General features: G+C 31.9%; 1 protein-coding gene and 2 long non-coding RNA genes across 3 annotated transcripts; 2 read left to right on the forward strand and 1 right to left on the reverse strand.

Moving 5' to 3' along the window:
* Nucleotides 1-2,642: 2,642 nt before the first annotated feature.
* On the forward strand, nucleotides 2,643-4,308 carry LOC112091448. The gene is made up of 3 exons (XR_002902149.1): nucleotides 2,643-2,756; nucleotides 3,000-3,106; nucleotides 4,101-4,308. It is a non-coding gene; the product is annotated as an uncharacterized LOC112091448 (long non-coding RNA).
* A 4,232-nt stretch (nucleotides 4,309-8,540) lies between these two features.
* LOC21395468 lies at nucleotides 8,541-10,749 on the reverse strand. The gene is made up of 3 exons (XM_024165135.1): nucleotides 10,559-10,749; nucleotides 10,279-10,344; nucleotides 8,541-8,847 (listed from the first exon to the last, which is right to left on the reverse strand). Exons 1-3 carry the CDS (start codon nucleotides 10,604-10,606, stop codon nucleotides 8,800-8,802), a joined length of 162 nt encoding a protein of 53 aa, XP_024020903.1. The 5' UTR covers nucleotides 10,607-10,749; the 3' UTR covers nucleotides 8,541-8,799.
* Nucleotides 10,750-11,143: 394 nt separating this feature from the next.
* LOC21395469 lies at nucleotides 11,144-11,877 on the forward strand. The gene is made up of 2 exons (XR_002902148.1): nucleotides 11,144-11,234; nucleotides 11,308-11,877. It is a non-coding gene; the product is annotated as an uncharacterized LOC21395469 (long non-coding RNA).
* Nucleotides 11,878-20,609: the final 8,732 nt, after the last annotated feature.

Here is a 20,609-nt window from a genome sequence, read left to right on the forward strand (position 1 = left end):
TATATATTATATTAATTATATTGATATATAAAATATTAATGTTATATATAATATAAGGGTAATTTTATCAATATGAAAATATTCATATTTCATTCTATAGTATTCATAAAATTACAACTAAATAAATGAATCAATTTTTTTTTTCCATTCAATTACCATTACCATTTTCATTTTTATTATTATTACCATTCTCCCCACCGTAGCAAAATGCACCCTAAAGGGGGAAGAAACCTTTCTTTTCTTTGACTTTGGCAATTTGTATTGTGGCTCTCCTTCATCCATAAGTGTGTTAAGATATTCTTTCTACCAAACTTCTGTTAATTTAGGTCTCGGAGCAACACTTGTAAAGGCTCTACATCTTATCGTGGGGTCAGATGTGGAATTACACCACACCTTTTTCTACCCTCGGAATTTATAACCATTTACATACATAATTAGATTTATTAGAAGTAAAAGAGGTAAACTAGTGTTTCTCATCGTGTTTTAATGAGTAAATAAGTAGTAAACTGCGGTTTCAACTTCTATTTTGCTACAAAGAGCGGAAGGTGCCATTTGTACGGCAAAGTTTAAGTACAAGCTGAAAACAGTATCAAACGAAATCATTTAATTACCGATTTAATCATTGTCTCGATGATATTGATAAGGGAATCTACGTTCATCAAATTTGTTACCTTTGACATATTAAAAGACGCAAGTCATAAACATGTGTGTACACACGTCTATGTGTATCCATATCTATATCTATATATACATACTGTTCAAAGGAACAGTGTTTCAACCAAAACGCACAGTTTTGATGGAAAACAGCTTTTCTTTTTCCTACCCATCTCGAAAGCTTCTGGTCATTTCTTTTCCTTTCATTTCCTTTGCCTTTGCCGTGGGCCTTTTCGTCATTTTGCGCTATGTTGCTTTACTACTCTTTTCTCCTTTCATTTCTTCCTCATGCGCCATTTTTGCTCCCTTTTTTTTTTTTTTCCCTCTGCTTCTTCTTCTCATTTGATTCCGTTTTGTTCCATTGTTTATTTTGTGCTATGTTGCCTTACTACTCTTTTCTCCTTTCATTTCTTCCTCCTGCGCCGTTTTTGCTCCCCCCCTTTTTTTCTCTCTTTCTTCTTCTCATTTGATTATGTTTTGTTCCTTTGTTTTTGTTGGAAGTTTTTTTCCTTCTTCTTTTTTCCATTTCATTTTCTTCCGTTATTTTGTTCTTGTGGGAATTTTTTGGCTTTTCCTGTGTGATTTTGTTGTCTTCGCATCTTCGGTGGGCTTTGGGTGTAAATTTGGGATTTTATGGTATTTTTGTTAATTGTTCTATATTTATTAGAATTTTTTGTTCATAATTTTTGGTTATTTTTAATTTTTTTTTAGCTTTTCCTGTTCAATTTCTTTGTCTATTTTTTTCCCCTTTTCCTTTGTTCACCGGTCATGCTGCTTTTTCCATTCTTTATTTATAAAAACTGCTGTGTATACGGATTTTTCATGTACGTTTCTGTTTTCTTCTCTTGCGTCTGTTGTTTTGCTTCTTCAGCTCTGTTTTATCTCCTATCATTTGCTATTTCATTCTACGATCCCTCATTAACTGTTTCTTTCTTGACCTCTGGCCTTTGACTGTTTGTGCTTGCTGTTATTTTACCCGTCATTACTCACCGTTTTATTTCGTCCTTCATCATTTACTACTATGTTTTCTTATCCTTTTATCTTTGAGTATTTGTGTTCACATGTGGTTGGTTGATACCTAACAGTTAGAGCAGTATTAATGCTCCCTCTTTATTTTTTTTATAACGTTATCAATATTTGCTCTTTGTTTGTTTTATTACTTCTGTTGATTTATATTTTTACTGTTTTATCATCACTTGATAACAATGACATATTACTTAATAGTATTGACATATTTATTTGCTACTTATTTGTTTCATAGCAATATACTTAGATAGATGTCTTTACTTTATATCTTTTGCAACTAATTCTCCTTTTTTGGTTTATTCTTTTTTCCCTTTCCCTGTTCCTTTCTTTTCGCTTTTTTTTTATTCCCCTGATTGTTCTTCCCTTCCCTTTCTTATTTTTTCATGACAATGATGATTATAAATAACTTTGACACCTTGAGTTTGATATAATTTGTCCAAAGATTATCGTGAATGTGGTCTTTTCATTTTGCCCTACGTTTGTCTACGTTCTTTCATTCAAAATCTTTTGCCATGTCTTTTTCCTTATTATTGGATCAGTATTCAATCCATATGTTATTTATGTGTGTGTGGGTGTATATATATATTACTTTGTTTGTTAGTAAATCCTACTTTTTTTAATGTACTTTTATTTACTTATCACACTTTTCCATGATTTTATATTATCGTTAATTTTTAATATTTTTACCCCAACTATTTAAATTGAGATTTATTTATTTATATAATACTTTTTTTATGAATGTATTATTCTTTTTTTTTAATGCCCTTTCCTTTTTTTTTTTTTTTTTTTGCTTTTCTCTTCTTTTTGCATTATTTTGACCTATATTTTTTATTTAGTTTTTATTCTCCTTTTACTTTATATATGTAATATTTAGCATCTTTCTTTTCTCTATTTTTTTTTCTTTTCTTCCTATATGTTTTTTTTTCTCTTTCTTTTTCCTCATTCACCAGGTAGTTCTTGGACAAGTCAATACCTTACTCGGATTGCTTATTTTTTATGGCACATACATTATAACCCGTGTGATGGATTGAATATCTTATCAAATTTTGGTGCCTTTATGCAGTTGCCCATAGTAGGTAGCCACACAGTGCCTATAAACATATAAGTTTATTTGTTCATCACATGTTGATGAAAAATTGAGTACCTGAGCCATGATTGCTATATAAAAACATTATAATATTCATATTCTATGAATTTGTTTTCATTCTTTCCCTTTTCTTTTGCCCTTTTTTTCTTTAGTCTTTTCCCCCCCCTTTTTGTTCTCCTCTATTTTCTATTTATTCATTTTTCCACTCACTGACTTATATACATTTTTTCAGGTCTCCTATTATCTATTGTTTTGCATTCCTTTCGCTCTATTGTTTTCTCAAGCTTCGGCCTTGGTTGGTCCACCTTTCCCATTTAGAGTGTAATTTGCAGCGCCGAGGTATTATTAAGACCACTTATTCATACATTTTTAATAAATGTTGTTGACAATAGATGCAGTAATGTTCTATAACAATATTAATATGCGTGCTTTGTTCATCATTATTTGCATCCATATGAACCTATCTTACATTATTGATACATATTACCTATTTAAAAAGGAGAAATCGTTTCTTGTTGTTTTTAATGAATGTTGGTAACATTTACTTATTTTGTCTTTTCCTCCATAAATAAATGCTTATGGTGTATTAAGTGTTTTCTTTATTATTTCCTAATTCACACATAGACATGTACATGTCCTCAATTTTCACATATTAAAGTTTGTTTGATTTGTCCAAAAAGTGCTATGGCTATGTCTTTTCTATTTCAATTTTTACTCAACCTATTCCTTCCTTCTTCGGTTTGCCTTAAAATTCCAAATTACTTGGTAAAATTTTTTTACATATTATTATTATTACATAACTAAAGGAAAAGAGTGGATCACTGTTCACATAGACTCAGTTTTCTGTTCCCCGTACAGTGGAGTGACGGTTTTGCCCTTTTCAATTCCTTCTTCTATGTATATGTGCTGGGTATTTTGGTCTTTTTATGGCCAGGTTGTGGGCGGATGCTTTTCCTTCTGACTTCTTCGCATTCCTTTGCCTTTGTTGTGGGCTTTTTACTCATTTTAGGAGTGTAGAACATCAAGATCCTTTTCTTCCTCAATCTCTGTCTTTTTTGCCATTTTCATTTTCTCTTTTTCTTCCTTTGTCTTCCTCTAATGCAGTCATTATGGTTGGCCTTTATTCTTTTAATTATTTTCTCCATGAAAGGAAAAAAAACAGCTTAAAGAAATAAAATCATATCATTTCTTTTCCTTTTTTTTTTTGGTTCAAGTCACCTGACGGTTTTTAGACAAATCAACGTCTTAGTTTTTCAAATCATTACTTACAATATATGCGTTACAACTAATATGATGGATATAATATTGTGCCAATGTTTGTGCTTTTGTGCAGTTGCCCACAATTGACAGCCACAAAATGGTCACATATCTATGAGCTCCTTTATTCATCGTATGTTGTTGAAAATATTATGTTTATGAGCCTTGATCGTTGTGTCAAAAACAAATCAGGATTCTTTTATTTAATTTTTTTCCTTTTATTTGTACAATTCCTAATTCATTTTATCACTCATTTCTTTATGTTCTTTCAGACCCCTCAACATTTCCTAACTCATTTCTATTTACCTTTGATCTTCTATCTTTCATTACTTATTCATACTTTCATGCATGTCATATTTCTATTCTTTATCCTGCTTATAAATCTTATGCAGCAAAATCTTATTATAGATTATTTTTAATTTGTTTGTTCATTTGTGAAGGGAGAAGCTTAGAAAACGCAAATGCATACGCTAATTCATTCTTTTATATAATATTCGTTAATAAATTCAATTTATCTACTTTTGCCATTTTATTATGTAATTTTATGTGTAATTCTATATAACAGTGTAAATTTTAAATTCCATCCTTACAAATATTTTAACATTACTTAGTTTATCATGAACATGGAAAGATGCAAATATTATTCTACTTATGTTAAATATATAAAAATGTGAATATGAATATCTTTTTTATCAGTTATTTCATTATATATTTATTTAGTACATTGCCCTCATCTTATTAATATCCTTTGTAAACATTATGAACCTTCAATTGTACATATTATAGACAATACCTACTAATTTCATTTGAAAAGTATTACAATCATGATTACATAAGCTTATTAATCTACAATAATAAAATTATTTATTTTATTATTCGTAATAAATTCTAACATACTATAGTTAATAAAAAATAAATTAATTCATTTAATCTCTCTTTTTCTTTTTGTAACTCATCGAATGCTTCTATGTTGTAGAAGCAAATGAATAGAAAAAAAAAAATTCAAAAAAGATCATCGTGCCAAAGTCAGCGCATACAACATATCGTTTTTCAACAAAGCTATTTATATTAAAAAGACGATAATTTCTTATAAAAATCTATTATGTAATAACAATAAATAAAAGTCAAGGGCAGTTATTGAGCAAAGTTGGATTATATTTAGAAACTGAAATTTTTATTTATGAACAATTATATATTATTTTATTAAGAGTCATAAATCTAAATGGATTACACATGTTGATCCACAATTCGACCAATAAATATTTATATCATATAAGAAATATTATCTTTAAAAATTTTTACAAAATATTGTATAAACATGTGAAATACTGTATAAGAATATGTATATAAATAAATCCATGTTACTATTTGTTTATATTTATTTATGTATATATATATGTAAACTACATTTACTTTTGTATAATACAAAAATATTACCCGCAGCAAAGTACGGGTAACAAACTAGTCTATATCTATATATACATACTGTTCAAAGGAACAATGTTTCAACCAAAACGCACAGTTTTGATCGAAAACATTGATCTTCGCTGTTCAATTTTTTTTTCTTTTGATGGTTTTTTTTTTTCTTTTCATCTTCTCATTTTCTTTTGCTTTTTTCCATAGAATTTTATATTTTTTCGTTGTTTGCATTCTTTTTAACTTTTCTTCCATTTATCTTTTTTTTAGATGTTGACCTACTTAGATATTTCTTTTCAGTGGTGTCCTAAAACTTATTTATTCATTCATTTTAGTTTTTTTATCTTTTTTTTATTTTTGTCTTGAAATTTTATTTTATTTTTCGTTTTGGTCTATTTTTTTCCTAAAACTTTTTTATTTCTTCATTTTGATCATTTTTTTACCATTCTTTTTTATTTTTCTATTTTTATTTTTCCACTAAAACTTTAATTTTCTCATTTTAGTTTCTTTTGCCTTAATACTTGTTTATTTCTTCATTTTAGTCCTTTCTTTACCTTGTTTTTATTTTAGTCCTAAAATTTTATTTGTTCCATTTTGGTTACTTTTGCCCTCAAACTTATTTATTTATTCGTTTTTGTCCTGTTTTTACTCCTTTTTTTTTTCTTTTTGCCCTAAAACTTTATCTTCTTTTCTTTTTGGTCCATTTTCTTCTAAAATTTAGTTATTTCTTCATTTTAATCCATTTATGACCCTTTTTTTTTTTATTGTTTTCCCTGGAATTTTAAATTTTTGTTTCTGTTTTTGATCTTTTAGCCCCAAAACTTATTTATCTCTTCATTTTGGTCATGTTTTGACCCATATTTAAATTTTTGCCCTGAAACTTTTTTTTACCATTTTAGTCTATTTTTCTTAAAACTTATTTATTTCTTCATTTTAATCCGTTATTTAGTTAACAGGTGTCTCGGCTACAATAAACTTCAACACTCCGCGAAAACTCAAATGTAAAAGCTACAAATTACAGTAATCTAAGAATTGTCTCAAGTCCTGCTTACTATCATGTCAACGAGGGAAAGCTGGAACCAAGAGATCATACAAAAGGGATCTTTGTGGATTATCCTCAAGGTGTTAAAAGGATATAAAATCTGATGTCCATAGTCCAGAAAGTGTGCATATGATTAACAAGGAAAGTTACATGGTTTTCAACGTTCCAAGGAGGAGATTGTTGCTGATGACACTTTGGATTTATCTCAAATGTTGAATTCCAGGAATGCACTTAAAAATGTGCGATATGATGCTATAGTCCAGCTTCATTTATGTAATTATTGACATAATTTAGAGATTATTTTGTCTGTACAAACAGGCTAGTGATAACTGATGTGACTAACTGATTCATTCCGTTGCTTTTAGGATCTATATTCATAAAGAGTCAAAACAAGAAAAACTAATTTTGAAGAATATGAAGTGATCTTGGGGCTGTGTTTTCTTGTTAAAATTCAATGAGTGCGTAATCAAGTGTTCCTATTTATAAGGGAAGTGGTCGATCAGAGGGATTCATTTGTTCCATTACAATTGATGCACGTCAAGAGTTTAAAATATTTAAAAATTTCCTCATCAGGAATCACGTCTAATCATCAAGATTAATCACAACTCACAAGATGGCTACTAATGGGTTCAACAAATCCGTGTCTACCGATGATGATGGGGCGAGCCGGTGGTTCTCTAGCAAGGTGTGTTGGGAAATTTCTTGAGCGCATCAATCCAAGCTTCCAGCAGAGGAAGGTCCGGAAATCATTCAGAATAAAAGAAAGGTTCCTAGTTTCTCTTTCTTCTCCTCCTTATCTGTTCAAGCTGTTGAAAGGGATCGAAGAAAAAACACTTGAGATTGATCTTGAGGTTATAGTCGCTGAGAGCAGAACATACAGATTTGAATATTAGGATTTACTTGAAACAACTCAGCATTGTATGTATGCGTGATTGGCTACGTACGTTAGCATCCCACGTAGCTGCATATTGCATGTATGAGCAAAGTGACATGGCGCTTTGAACAATTAGCATTGTAGGTCGTTGTTTATGATTACTACTGATATTTATCAACAACACCATGTTCTTTTCCAAGTACCATGTTTTGGCTGCTTTATGTGGAAATAAAACCGAAAATAATTAGATCCAGCCATTCAGGAGCTAATAGACTAAGATAACTCGTATTTCCAGCCAATAATAGGGGTGCAAAAACCTGTGTTGCACGGATATCTCAATGATGGACGAAGAGAGGATATATCGATAAAAAAAGAAAAAAGAACAGAGAGAGAGAGAGATAATTAGATCCAGAGAGAGAGAGAGAGATAATTAGATCCATAGAGAGAGAGAGAGAGAGAGAGAGAGAGAGAGAGAGAGAGAGAGAGGAGAAAATGAGGAGCCACCTTCACGACGACCGTCACCAAAGTAGAGGGACTACCTTAACGTCATGGTCAAGGTTTAAGAATCACAGGCAATGATGCAATAAGTCTAGCAAGTAAAATCATATTAAAAAGCCTGCATTTTTTTTTTTTTTCCCGAGGTCGTCAAAATTCAATTTAGTTTGCAGAACAACAATTAGGGGGAAAAAAAAACCAGATAAATGCGCCATCAATCATGTTTCCACAAGTCAACATAATTCCCTTCAAATTGTTACGCTTTGGAACTTACGCGATGCTTTCTCGTGGAACATGAAGAGAACAAATTGTTCTGTTTGGACAAGAAGAAGATTAAGCTTCAAACATGTTTAAACTTCTTTTTGGAGTGGACCAAACTCTAAGATTAACAAAAGAGAGATCAATGTTCGAGAGGGTACAACACTTTATCTCCATCTTTATTGATATTTTTAATATAGTTGAATGTCTAATGTTAATCAACTTGCACAAATCCTAACAATAAACTTGAGTCTATTCTCAGCAAAGCTTTGCTCATTCCGATTGTACCCTGTTGCGTTTCACCTACTAGACATAGATTTACAGCTTTTAGGAACCGATACCTAAAGCCACTCTGATCACGCATAAAGAAAGAACTAAAAATGGCAACCCATTGGATCAAGAGCACACTGCGCAGGTATCAAATCAAAACCGCTAGTAATCCCAAAGAATGGGATAGAATAAGTGAAAAGAGGAAAAAACAAGACCAAAGTGCCTATTTGATTATTAGAAAAGGCAAACTAGGCAAACAAATCTCGAAGTATTGAGTTAACAATTCTTGGAAAAACCTCAGAACTAGGAAGAAAATTCTTCACAATCAACAAAATCTTAAAGCAAAGACGAAACATCTGCCGTTCTTTTATTATGCGTTATTCGCATGTCCAACATAATGCAATGTATCAATCCCCATCTTTAGTGATGCGCCTTTGCTTCAGCTTTCTTATGAGATTTAGCCTTTGCCTGCGGTTGGAAAAAGGAAAAGAAACGTAAGCATCCATAAATGTTCTTATAAGTGGCAAATGTCTGTACCTATCTGTTTACAACTACACATCAGACAATAGATATTGCAAATAGTTTAAGTGGTCCAAGAGACAATCAAACAGCCATAACTTAATACCTGATAAATTAATGTATCAACTAAACTTGACCTTTTGTAAGAAACCTGAAGCACACTTGGTCGGCACTTAAAACTTGTACAAAATAAAAATAAGCAACTATAGAATAGCCTATGTTTAAGAGATTGCATTGAACCTCTTGATGTCAGATCTACATGAACAGAACAAATTACATCTGACCACCCAACTTATGATTAATCCTCAATCTATTCAAAAATTTGACCATATCAGTTCAGTTTGTACGTACTTTTCATGCCCCAAAACCCATTGAAATTGACAAGTAAACCTAGAATATGTTTTCGAACCTTAACAGGAGTAGATATAGCATAACGCATGCATATTATCTATATTTAAAATGAAGTAACTTGACCATACAGCTATGGACAACCTATCTTCAACTTGACCTTTTACTCTGAGCACGAACAGTTCAAAGAACCAAACAATGTGTGCCTCAAATCAAACATAAAGTGGATCATAATGGGATTACAGACAAAACTCTTTCATACTTGATATGAAAATGCCAGTAGATCTGCAGATATCAGTATAGGATTTCACCTCTTACAATCAAAGGCAGAAAAAATATAGAATGAATAACATTCTCAGTCTTAGATGTACGATGAAACTGTTTCTTTAGTTCATGAAGCCAACAATTAGGCTTTCAAACAAGCATCCCCTTGAGTGATGTCAAACTTTTAGAAGTTCAATGTGACCTATATTCTCCAAATATCTTATTCTTTCTCCCCGTCCTCTCAATATAGTTTTTGAAATGAAATTGCTATTTATTTGTAGGATACGCATATTAGCGGATATACCACGCAAGTATACATATCACACAATCACGTAGAGGATTCACCTAATTCATCTAAGCAATTTCATTATTACATTTGTGATTTGTCCCCCACCAATTTTTGCATGTAGCACGCAGATAAGAACGCACGCGCACATATATACATGTATACGCATATATATGTCATCCAATGGCTTTGCATTTTAATAGCTGGTGGTGCAGATAAATACACATTCTAACTAATTGTATACTCTAAAATGCTAATCAGTTAAAAAATGACGTTAACGTGGATCATTGTAATACAAGATCACTAATCTTAGTCTAAAACAAATAAACCACAAATTAAACCCAATCAAATTCAAAAGCAACGCAGATATAAAAATGCATTTTCCATTAGAACCAGATTCTATGAAAAATTCCAAATACCCAATCACAAGTAGATTTAATAATAATAATAATGTGAGCAGAGAGAAGTAAAAATTGAAGTACCTGTAGGTACTTGAGCTTGAGGTTTCCATAAACAAGCCCGAGAGAGAAAGCAGAAACACGAGCAACCTTTCAAAAAAAATATATAAACATATTTTATCAGATGAGGAATTTTTCAGGAATCCTCATTAATTGGAAAAAAAATGAAAAAAATTCAAAATTAAAGATCCGAAAACGAATAATAAGAAGACGAGATAAAGAAAAGGAAAAGTCGAAGCTTTAATTTGTATTTTCCATTTCTTAGATTTTACTCAAACGGAGAGAGAGAGAAAAGGGGTTTTACCAAGGCGAGAGTGCTGGTTCCAGAGTACGGTCCAGGAGGCGGAGCCATGGAAAGCTTTTGTTTGGAGAGATGGATCGAAGAAGAAAATATGAAGAAGAAGTGTGCGAATGCGAAAACCCTCCCAAGCCCTAGAATCTCAGAGTCGACAAATGTAGTCAATGAGCGAGCCACATATTATTACATTAGGTTATTACCACAGATAGTCCTGAACTATAAGAATAGTGTAATTTGGTCCCTAAATAATTTTAACACATTGGTCCTTAAATATTTCTTTTGTAAATTTGACTCATAACCATAAAAATAAGGATAAATTATACTTGTGCCCCCTAAATTATTGACGTTTTGTAAAAATTTCCCCTAAAGTTTAGAAATAACAATTTTTCCTCCTAAATAATTTATCGTTACTACGCGTCTCCTTTATCCGTTTTATCCGTTTTTTTTGTTAAATTTTAAACGTTAAACGAGACTTATAAGTCAGTGAGACATTAAATTTTTATTTTATAATGAATGACGATTTTACCCTTGAAACTCAATATGCTATTTTCTCAATTTATAATGTCAACATCCACGGTCGTTCCACAGGCACCAACTTCATCATCGGCATATGCTGAAGATCCCACAATCGGTCCATCACCCACCCTGCATCACGGAAAGCATTTCTTCGATGACTGGATGGGTAAGAATTGTGTTGCCTCATAATTAACTTTGTCATTTTCATGTGATTGTGATTCATGAATTGCACAAAACAGTTAGATCAAAAGGGGAGCCGGCCGAAAGTTTTATGTAAATATGTAGATCTATTGCAAGCACCTTTTAGATGGGCAACTTGTTATTTGCTCTTCGAAGAGGAAAGGAATGGGTCTCTCAGATCTGCACGAGAAGAACAATTTTAAAATCTTGTAATTTTGAGTGGGTCACCCAGTAATGGGTCTCTCAGAATCGAGTGGGTCTTCGTCAGGAAGAGCCGATCGGAGCTGGACCCAGGCCGGTGGCTGAAAATTGCGACGATTAGAGGTGTGGCGGCTATCCTAGACGCGATGAAGTGGGCGATTTTCGATCAAAATGCTCAGATCCGTGAGGGCCCACGTCGCGAAGGACATATTAGGGCTGGGTTTGGTCTGGAGTATGAACGGCAGCCACGAGAGATGGAGATCGTCGCTGGGTTGAGGCCGGATGTGGAGATGGAGCGTCGGAATCGTCATTTCATAATAGTATGGAATTTTGTTATTGTGTGAAATTACTCTGGAATTTTTTTGCCCTAATTGACCTTATTTTGAACATTTCAGGATTTGACCTAAATTATTTATTTACCTTTGCAATGAGAGTCACATGCCACAAGTGTAATTTATCCTAAAAATAATTATGTATCCGTGATAACTTTAAATTTTTTAGAACTAGTTATATTATAAGCAAACTATACTCATCACTATTGTATAAACTTGTTGCAAACTTACTTTAAATAAAGAAATAAATTCATTGTAAATTAAAATATGTTACAATTACTGTAATTATTTATAAGAAATTGTTTATTATTAGGAGGCGAGAATGTAATTATCTACAATAAGTATCATGACCAAATCTGAGGAGAAACAAAAGGTCATCATTAAAATTTCACGAGTAACATTGTCAATAACCATTACAATGAGCAATTGATGGCATTAAAAGAAATTTGTAAAAGATGAGGGATTTAATTTTCTATTTAATTTATACTTTATTGAATGAATAATAGATTTTTATCATTTTCTAAGGAAAAATACTAAATTACTTTATTAAAATACCATTTTCGTCACTCTTAGAAAAAATGAAAATTTATCCTCAAGGGTATAAGAGTCTGGACTTTTACCCTTTACTCTTGATATATACCCTTTTTATTAGTGTAATTTTTTGACTAAAAAGATTATGAATCAAGAGTGAAGCGTAAAAATTCTGACTCATGTACTTTTAATGAGTATTTGTCAATATTACCTTATCCAAAACACCCCATGTATTTATAACAACATACCCGAAACACCCCTAAAGTAATTAAGTGCCCATTTCTTTCATATACTTAAACTCAAATTATTGATTCTACTACAACGTTTTTCTCTAAAAAAAAATTTGAATTTCAAACCTCAAAATCAAGAATTATGGTTTGACTATACCTTCCAAATATGCCCTAAAATTTTGAAAATGCCATGATTATGCTTCCAAATTTATATTAAATTTTAGACATTATTTAACTAAAATTACAAAAATGTTTAAATAAATATATCAATTAAAGAAATATTTCAGAGTTTTTCATTTTTTTAAAATTGATTTTGTTTAACATTTTGGGTTAATAATGTTTTAAATAAGATCTAATAAAGATTGGGAAGGGTTATCTTGCTTCAGGAGGTATTTTGAGTCTATCTTTATAAATACAGGGGATGTTTTGGGTATTTAAACAATAACAAGGACGAAAGTGGTAATTTAATAAAATGCAGGGGTGTTTTGGGTATTATACTTTTTTTATTTTATGATTTAATAGTTATATATGCATCCATCAAAGTTATAGATACCCCACTAACTAATATTTTCTTAATAAATATTTAAAAAATCTATCTTTTATAAATATTTTGTATATAATACGAAATTTAACCTTATCATAACCAACTATTTTTTTTATTTTGATTTATTCTATATATATACCTCTTTTAAGAATCAAATTATTCTAATTTAACCTTCCAAAAAATTATTCTTATTTTAAACAAAACTTTATAAAACAAATAAAACTAAATGAAAACTAACTTAAAAAAAGAAGAAAAAAGAAACAAAATGTCACGTATAACCCATAGATGATCTCAACTTTTTCCATCTACACAGCCTTATAAAATTGAGGCACAAAAAATAACGGTATGCTAAAATCCATCACAAATCAAGAAACCAAAATGAAATTATCGGTAAGCGTTTGAATCAAAATTATAGCTTCAATTTCATTTAATTTGCTTGTAAGATCGGATGGAAAACATGAAGTGATTAGAGAAACGAAAAAACTTCATAAAGAAAAAAAAAAGACTTGCTTTAGCATTCATTTATTTTCTGAGAGACATCTTTTTTTCTAGATCTCAATTGGTGTTTCAACTATTTCTTGAGAGAAAATTTTATAGAAATATGTTTAGGGTTCATAAGAATTAAGAATTTAGGTAGTTGGGTGTATTTTTATTTGAGTAATAATATTTTCCTTACATATTTTTAAACGTGGGAATTATGATACTTCTTTTTAAGGAAAACGATGAAATTTCACTAAAAACATAAATTCAATATGGGTGTATTTTCCCACACAAAAAACTGTGAGTGTATCCCTATTATGCTTTTATTGTAATTTTACTAAAGAATAATTTTGTTATAGTAAATAGGATAATATAGTGGGTGAAATATAATTTTTCTATGCTTTTACCCTGAAAAATGTTGTGCAGGTGTCGACCAAAACCCATGATGGCCCAACGCCATACTAGTTGGGCCGAAGTGACCAATTAACGATTGGGGCCGTAATTGCCACGTGAGCCTAGGCAATGGGCAGTTGGCAATACGGATAGGATAAATCAAATCCTCATTCACAGGGCAGGGAAATTACGGAAATGAAAAAATAGATAATTTATTTTGAGAGTATATGAGTTTGGGTTTTATTTCTTATTTTTAATAAATATTTTTTTATTAATGTAATTATTTGATTAATACTTCTTATTTTTAATAAATATCTTTTTATTAGTGTAATTATTTAATTAAAAATGTTATGAATTAAAAATAAATGGTAAAAATTTTAATCCGTGCATATTTTTAAAAAGTATTTATCAATATTATTAGAAATATGTCTCTAAACACCAGCTTTGTTGCGGTCAAACAAGGATAAAAATGTCTTAAAAAGTGGATCATTACACGGGTAAAGGCTCTTTGCAAGAACGCCACAAAATCATAGCTTGAATGGATTTATGTCACGAAAAACAAAATGTATTTGTAGAGAATCCCACGCCATGTCATGCCTCCATCTTTAGAATACCAAATATTACACTTAAAATAGCAGACAATAACCGAATATCAAAGGGCGATTACCTATCAGTATCGTAGTGGCAACAGTCGGCATCCCCGATAATGCTGGTGGCAGTTATTGACCGATATTTGGCATGCTACTGGACAAACTGGTCAGTTAATTGCTATTGGAATCAGAAATAGTATCATGCAAAAATAATGCAAATAAATGCAGAAAAGTAAATATTAGATTAAAGATTTATAATGATTCACTCTAAAGATCTACGTCTAGTGTTGGAGCCTGGTTTCACTATGTAAAAATGAGAGTATAAATTGGAGATCCAAATCTCAGTTATAAAGTGCTTCTAGAAAAAGATAAATTGTAACCCTTATTTTGGAAGGTGTTGGTCTATTTATAATAGCTAGATGCGTCCAAGTTCGTGGGCCACTTTGCGAAGTAGGTCTTGATGACTACTCCTGACGTGGACACACATCCACATTAGTTGCTTGTGGGAATGAGGCCATTACACACTGTTGGGTTATTCCTAGAGTCACAAGGTTGTGGACATAGCAACCAACTCCGGAATGCACGGATCGAGTGCTCTTAAGGCGGGCGGCTCATCATATAGATGAATCGAGTCGTCGAGCATCCATTAGGAGAATCGAGGATTGAGTACTCAATCCGTTCGTTCCTTAATCGAGAATCCTTTTTGTGATAATAAAAAAAAATAGAATTTGTTTGCGGTAAAAAAAAAATTTGAATCACAGATGGGTCTTAAAAAATGAAAGGAGAAAATAAAAACTTTGAGTTGACAAAAAAAAAATAATAATAAAAAAAAGAAGAAAGAAGAGAGATTAAAAAAAATGTACGTTTTAAAATGTGAAGAGAGAGTGCAGAACGTGGTGTGTGCAAAACGTGGAGTAGTGATTACAAAAAAAAAGAAAAAAAAGATGATGGTGCAGAACGTGATGTGTGTAAAACGTGGTGTGTGCAAAACGTGGGATAGTGATAAAAAAAACTGTTGTGGAATTCTTTTATATAAACGAATTACACTTTAAAAATTGAATATGAAAAATTATGTTCATATGATTTATATAAAAATATTCATGTGATTCGCATTATACTTGAAAAAAAAACAATTAAAGAAGGAAGACAAAAAAAAAATAAATAAAAAAAGAGCAAATAACCCGTACCTTCAGTCTTTCTCAATATCTTCACAAAGTGTATATATATATATATAATCGAAAGTTTACTGATATTTGCAGCGCAGAAACTATGTGACGTTTGCCTTCTGTAACTTGCTATATAGCAAGTTACAGAAGGCAAACGTAACAGCAAGGCAAACGTCACATAGCTTCTGCACTGTAAACATCAGTGAACTTTCGGTTATATATATAACCAAAAGTTCACGGATTTGCAGTGCAGAAGCTATGTGATTGCAAGCTATACTTGCTGTAACCTGTTATATGTCCATGTATATATATATATATATATATATATATATATACACACACACACACACACACACCAACCAAGTGAAGTCGAGAGAAGGACTTCAATTCTTTTTGAGATTAGAATATCAAAACAAATCAAATCATAATAAATCTTATCCAAACGGTGGATTTAAATTTTGAATTTTAAAATTAAAAAAAATAGAGAAAAGACAATAATTACAAAATAAATTCAGAATATTAAATACCTCAAAATTTAAAGTGCACAAATTAGGCCCCTCTATGGTCCTTTAGTTCAAAAGATGAGCCCATTGTCTTATAAAATCATATGGTGATTAAATACAATGTTCAAATCCCAAATTCAAATAAAAAAAAATCTCAACACCAAATTCAAAAAGGATCCTTTTAATTCCCCATAAGGTCATATACCGGGGAATTATCCAAATACAACTTTCAAATCTAAATTCCAAAGTGAAATTTCAAATCAAATTTTAAAAACATATTTTAATTCCTCATAAGGTCATATACCGGGGAATTATCCAAATATAACTTTCAAATCCAAATTCTAAAGTAAAATTTCAAATCAAATTTTAAAACACCTTTTAATTCCCCATAAGGTCATATACTGAGAAATTATCCAAATACAACTTTCAAATCCAAACTCTAAAGTAAAATTCCAAATCGAATTTTAAACCATATTTGATTTCCTCCTATGGTCATATATCGGGGAATTCTTCAAAATTCAAATTCAAAATTAAGAACTACGATTGACTTAATTTCCTATCGGATACGTAGGCAACTTAAAATTTAGGTGCAGTTTCAAGACCAAATTCAATCTTAAAAATCCTCATAAAGGACAAAATCAAAACAAAACTAAATTAAACTTCAAAGTGCGGAAATTCCTCATAAGGTCATACACCAAGGAATTATTCAAATTTTCAAACCCAAAATTCGAACTACAAGTGACTTGATCCATTAACGGGGTATATAGACAACACGACAAAATTCACTGAGTTCAGCCGCAATTTTAAATCAACTAAAATTTCCTAAATTCACAGAAAATAGAATTTACTGTTTTAATTGAAATCAAAAGGTTTTTCCTTGTACCAAGGGATTGTAATTAAGAGGTTATTCTTATAATATTGAATGGGTCGAACTAAAAATAATAAATTCCTATGCTAATTAAATCCTAGAATAAGTGAAATTATGTTATGTGTAAAATATTATTTTAATATTAATAAATATTTTTACTCAACAGAATTAACCAAAGGAAATCTATACAATCGAGTCAAACAAGTTTTGAAAGGTCAAAGATATGATACTTATCTAGCAAGTGGAAGTGAAACACTCGAGAAATGTGTGATTGGTCATTCTCGATACTTTTAAATTTGCAATAGTTATTCGTTTATATCTGCTATGATACCGAGTGGTAACCAGTTACTAGTGGTGGTTATCGGTCGATGTCCGTTGACATCCACCAATACCAACAGTAAGCGTGGTCATTATCATTGTGATTGATTAGAAGGTTATAATAAATTTGATCACTATAAACAAAAATATATAATAATTAATGAGATTGAAACACCATGAAATTCTATAAAATGCTGGGTGTTTGGTTCACATCAAAATAAATAAATTGCAGACTTTTTTACCATGAAATTCCAGTTTATAAGGTCATGAGGAGTGACGCAGATACGAAACATAACAACATTAATTTTCAGTCATCAGTCATCATGTTAGGACTTAGGAGCATCCATCATCCTATACGTTAAACAAACAAGCCAAGTTTGTGTCTCTTACCCTCAACGTAAAACGAACTATTGTATATGACATCATTCCATGATTTTCCATCATCAAGGGTAAGAAAAGGATAAAAAGTGTTATGCTATTTATTTATTTATGGTTGTGCGTGTGTAACAATAACATTACTTAATGCATATTTAATTTTAGCGATGAAGGAAAATATCCAATTTCGCAAATTTTTGAACGTGCATTATTGCATTAGCTTGCTCAACATGGTAGTAAAAATGAACCGCATTATCTTAAAAATAGAATATGTAACATAATGTTCCACAATCCACATGGTAAAGTTGTGTGTAACATATTTAGAGTAGTTAAGAGCATCACACTAATTAATATGTTAGGCGGTATGTTTAGTCTATATTTTCATCGAGTTCAAAATATAACGCTTAAAACGAAGAGCCCATTCGGGGCTCAATATCGCAGTGTGAAGTGTAGATCTAATACTGATGGCCTTTTATAGATGTGAGGATGGAGAATTTCTCATAGTGTTGCTGAGTTTTAAAACGCTTAGAAATAAATAAATATAACCGTGTGTCATTAATAACAAAAAATAACAAAAGATTTAACTCTTAAAACCAGAAAATTACAACCATCTTATTATATTTCACTCAAAGACGTAGCTACAAATTACAATAGGCCCGAGCCCCCCTCAACTTTGTTTCTCTTCTTATACCAATATAGATAGGTATATATGTTATAATGCTACTACTAAAAAAGGTATCGTCCCCCAAAAATGTAATAAATACCACTTTTTGAAAACTCTAATAATTTAAAGTTCAATATAATTCGATGGCTCAATCCCAATATGCATTTAACTTAGACATAAAGAAAACTAATATATATATATATATATATATATAAAGTTTCAGAAAACCCTAAATTTCCTATTTCCCATGACATTCTCTCTTCCCTATTTTTCTATTGTTCTACAAAAATTTTCTTAAAGCTCAAGTCACAACTCAAATAAATTCTAAATTTTCAACTTCACCAATCAAAATAACAAATCAATCTTTATTTTTCCTTTTAGAACATAACTTTCTTCACTTCTATTTTTATTTATTTTTTCTTATTTTTGTAAATCTTCTTTATTTGAATATTTACAATATCGAATAGTTGAATGACGGTTTAATTACTCGTATATATCGGGAAAGTCATCTTTAATGACCTTAAATCATAAGGTTGTTGTGCAGCACTTCTAAAGCATAGAAACCTATCCGAAACCAATGTAGGTATACTAATAATTAATGATTTTGATTCAACGTTTTATTGTGATTATTGGCCCCCTTCACAAAAATTTCTAGCTTCGTCACTGACTCCTGGGTCTGGAACCTGGGGGGTTGCTCCGAGACATCCTTTCTTTCTCGTCCACTCAGGGGGGTGCGGACACACCTGCGCGGATTACAGGTGACGATTACAAGAATGGCGGGGGAGGGAACAGTACCCGACGACATTCAGGGATGGATGTAGACCCATCGGGCAGGGATAATCATTCCAGTCTTGGGAGAGGTTGCGACCATTCTCAAGAACCAAAAAGACTGAGCTGAGAGAAGCCTTATGAGTCACTGAAACGACGGCATTTCGTGGCTTCTCACAATATTTGCTAAAATTTCTTTGCCAAGTAGCTGGAAGAATCCGTGGCATATTTTAGGAGAAGACATGTGGGTCTAGAGTTGTAAGTTTCAATAGGGTTAAACGGGTTGGCCCGAGATCCGTCATTATTGGCACGAGTTTGGTCTGAACCTCCGAGCCGGACTGAGTCGATATTTTAAACCCAAAACCTTATTCAGACTGGATCAGCTTGAATATCTCTTATTTTATAAATTTTTTAAAAATACTTTATAAAATTTCGAGACTTAAAATTTATACCTATAAGACTTTAGGATCGGACGGCCCAAACTTTCACCTCTACATTAGTCGTACACTACAACAATAAAGGCCATTTACGACGACACTTTTTTGCGACGACATTTGTCGTCGCAAATAGTACAATATTTGCGACGACATGTCGTCGCAATTACTCCCCGTTAAATAAAATAACCATGTCGTCGCAAATAACCTAAATGTCGTCACAAATAACTTAAATGTCATCGCAAATTTCCTAAATGTCATCGCAAATAACTTAAATATCGTCGCAAATAATTTTGGAGCGCAAATTTCAATGGCGCGGATTTTTGCCGCCAAGGTAATCCATTTTTGCGACGACTTAAAAATTATTTACGACGACATAATGTCGTCGTAAAAAATTTCACTTATTTACGATGACATTTTAAATTTATTTGCGACGATAATGTCATCACAAATAAGTCTGATCTAATATACCCTATCTTCTTCTTCTTCATTTTCCCCCGACGTTTTCTCTCTCTCCTGCAAAATCTCTCTCTCTCTGCGTCCTCTTCCCGTCGCTGCTGCCGCCGGCCTTCTTTTCTCTCTTCCCTTCTATCTCTCTCTCTCTTTTGATCCCTTCTCTCTTCTTCCCCTATCCGGCAGCCGCCGGCCCTCCCGCCGCCCTGCCCCCGCCAGGACTGCTCAGCTCACCCAGCCCTACCGCGACCGCGCCAACGAGGGCTCGCTTTCGATCTTCACCAAGTTCTCTCCCATGGCCGATCCCTCCTTCCATCCCGGCTGCCCCGGCCAGGCCGCCGTCGAGCTTGGCCGCGTCGTCAACCGAGGCCTTAGGTAAATGATGACTTCATCCTTAGCTATTTTTTTAATGAGTCAATTTTATGAAAACAAATCGAATTTTAATTTATGTTGATTGGAGTGAATTAATGGAGTATAATGTGCTTCCGAGGAGGAACTTAGGTGGCACAGG

Source organism: Morus notabilis, unplaced genomic scaffold, assembly GCF_000414095.1.
Source record: "Morus notabilis unplaced genomic scaffold, ASM41409v2 Scaffold83, whole genome shotgun sequence".
NCBI classification, from domain to species: domain Eukaryota; kingdom Viridiplantae; phylum Streptophyta; class Magnoliopsida; order Rosales; family Moraceae; genus Morus; species Morus notabilis.